This window comes from Mus caroli, chromosome 9 (genome assembly GCF_900094665.2).
Source record: "Mus caroli chromosome 9, CAROLI_EIJ_v1.1, whole genome shotgun sequence".
In the NCBI taxonomy this organism is placed as follows: Eukaryota; Metazoa; Chordata; class Mammalia; order Rodentia; family Muridae; genus Mus; species Mus caroli.
This window is the reverse complement of record NC_034578.1, coordinates 62,837,140-62,838,815: the sequence shown is the minus strand read 5'-3', so window position 1 is coordinate 62,838,815 and position 1,676 is coordinate 62,837,140. Positions and strand designations below refer to the sequence as shown.

The following is a 1,676-nucleotide window of genomic DNA, read 5'->3' as shown; positions in this document are numbered from 1 at the left end:
AAAAAAAAAAAAAAAAAAAAGAATTCTTCACATGGCAAAGTCTTTACCATCTCCACTTTACAGATGAGTAAACAGAGGTTTGGCAGGGCCAAGAAACTGGCACAAGATGAGAGTCAGCAGAACCATCAGACAGAGCCAGATCTGTGACCCCAGCTTCTGAAACACCTTTCTACAGTTCAATCCACACTAGAGATGCACTCTTGCTGCTCAGCCCTGATCCTGGGCTCTGGGGGCTCCTCGATCCTGACTCACCTTGAATGGCCGGAAGAGCAGGTAGAGTTCTCTAGGTTTAATATCCACAGGGAGGCCACTGACAAACAGTGTGCGGACCTAGAGACAGAGACCACAGTGGTCAGGGTTGTTCATTCATAAGGTAGGGCTTACAGAGGAAACTGAGTGTATTCCAGGCCTCCTGTACACACACAGTTTCATAGCTTCAAGTCTATCAAAGCTTCCTTTAGGCTTCACACAACACCTGAGCACATCTCCAGACAACAGACGCAAGGCGGAGGAGCCCCTGTGCGTAAATGTAACCATCCTTTTCTAGACCCAGCAAAGACCACCTCCGCACCTGAGAGTGTGAGAGCACCCCACTCCGTAAATGAGCACATAAAAATGTGATGGTTTTGCGCTTTCTACACAGTCATAACAGTCATAAGTACCAGAGTTTGAATTTTGAGTACCCACATATTAAGGTGGACATCCCACGAACACTTATAACCACTCTGGGAAAGACGGAGACAGGAGGATGCCGGAGCTGGCTGGCTTCCAGCCTAGGTTCACGAAGTTAGCGGAGTGACAGAGGAAGACACTAACACCCTCTTCTGGCCACTACTCACCTCGTGGACACAGACTCACTTATGTGTGAGCATACACTTAGCAAATGCTATCAAAAAGTTACTAAGCTTAGCTAGGCATGGAGGCACATACCTTTAATCTCAGCACTAGGGGTGCAGAGGTAGGTGATCTAAGTCTGAGGATAGCCTGGGATACTCAGAGAAAACCTGTGTCAAAGAAACAAAAGCCAAACCAATTTCACGGAGCTGGGTATGCAGGCACTCATATGTAATTCCAATGCCAGAAAGGTAGATAGAGGCAGTAGGATCAGGAGTTCAAGGTCATCCTTGGCTACAGTGACCTTGAGTCAATCTCTGCTACACGTTTACTGGATAGAGAGACTGGTAACAAACTGGAAATAAAACAGTTATTGAAATGGAATAAAGGCCAGCCACTGTGTCCATCTGGCTTTCTTTGTTGGTTTGTTTTTGAGAAGGTCTCTGTAGCCCTGACTGTCCTGAAACTTGCTCTGTAGACTAGGCTAGTTTCAAATTCACATAGCACCACCTGGCTTTCACCTGGATTTTAAAAAATATATTGTGTGCAGGGAGGTGGTGGCGCACACCTTTAATCTCGGCATTTGGGAGGCAGAGGCAGTAAGATTTCTGAGTTTGAGGCCAGCCTGGTCTACAGAGTTGAGTTCCAGGACAGCCAGGGCTGTACAGAGAAACCCTGTCTGGAAAACAAACAAACAAACAAATAAACAAAGTGTGGGTGTTTTGCATGCATATATGAATATGTACCACATGCAAGTCTAGTGCCCTTGGAGGCCAAAGTAAGGTTTGGCTTCCTCTGGAACTAGAAATACAGTTTTTTTTTGTTTTTTTTGTTTTTTTTTT

General features: G+C 45.6%; 1 protein-coding gene across 3 annotated transcripts in view; it reads right to left on the bottom strand.

Moving 5' to 3' along the window:
- Rbpms2 (RNA binding protein, mRNA processing factor 2) overlaps positions 1 to 1,676 on the bottom strand; it is a 32,355-nt gene that overhangs the window by 11,456 nt on the left and 19,223 nt on the right. For all 3 annotated transcript variants that reach the window (XM_021171880.2, XM_021171878.1, XM_021171879.2), the window contains exon 3: positions 253 to 330. In XM_021171880.2, the coding sequence (XP_021027539.1) occupies positions 253 to 330 (78 nt within the window). The remainder of the gene's footprint in view (positions 1 to 252; positions 331 to 1,676) is intronic.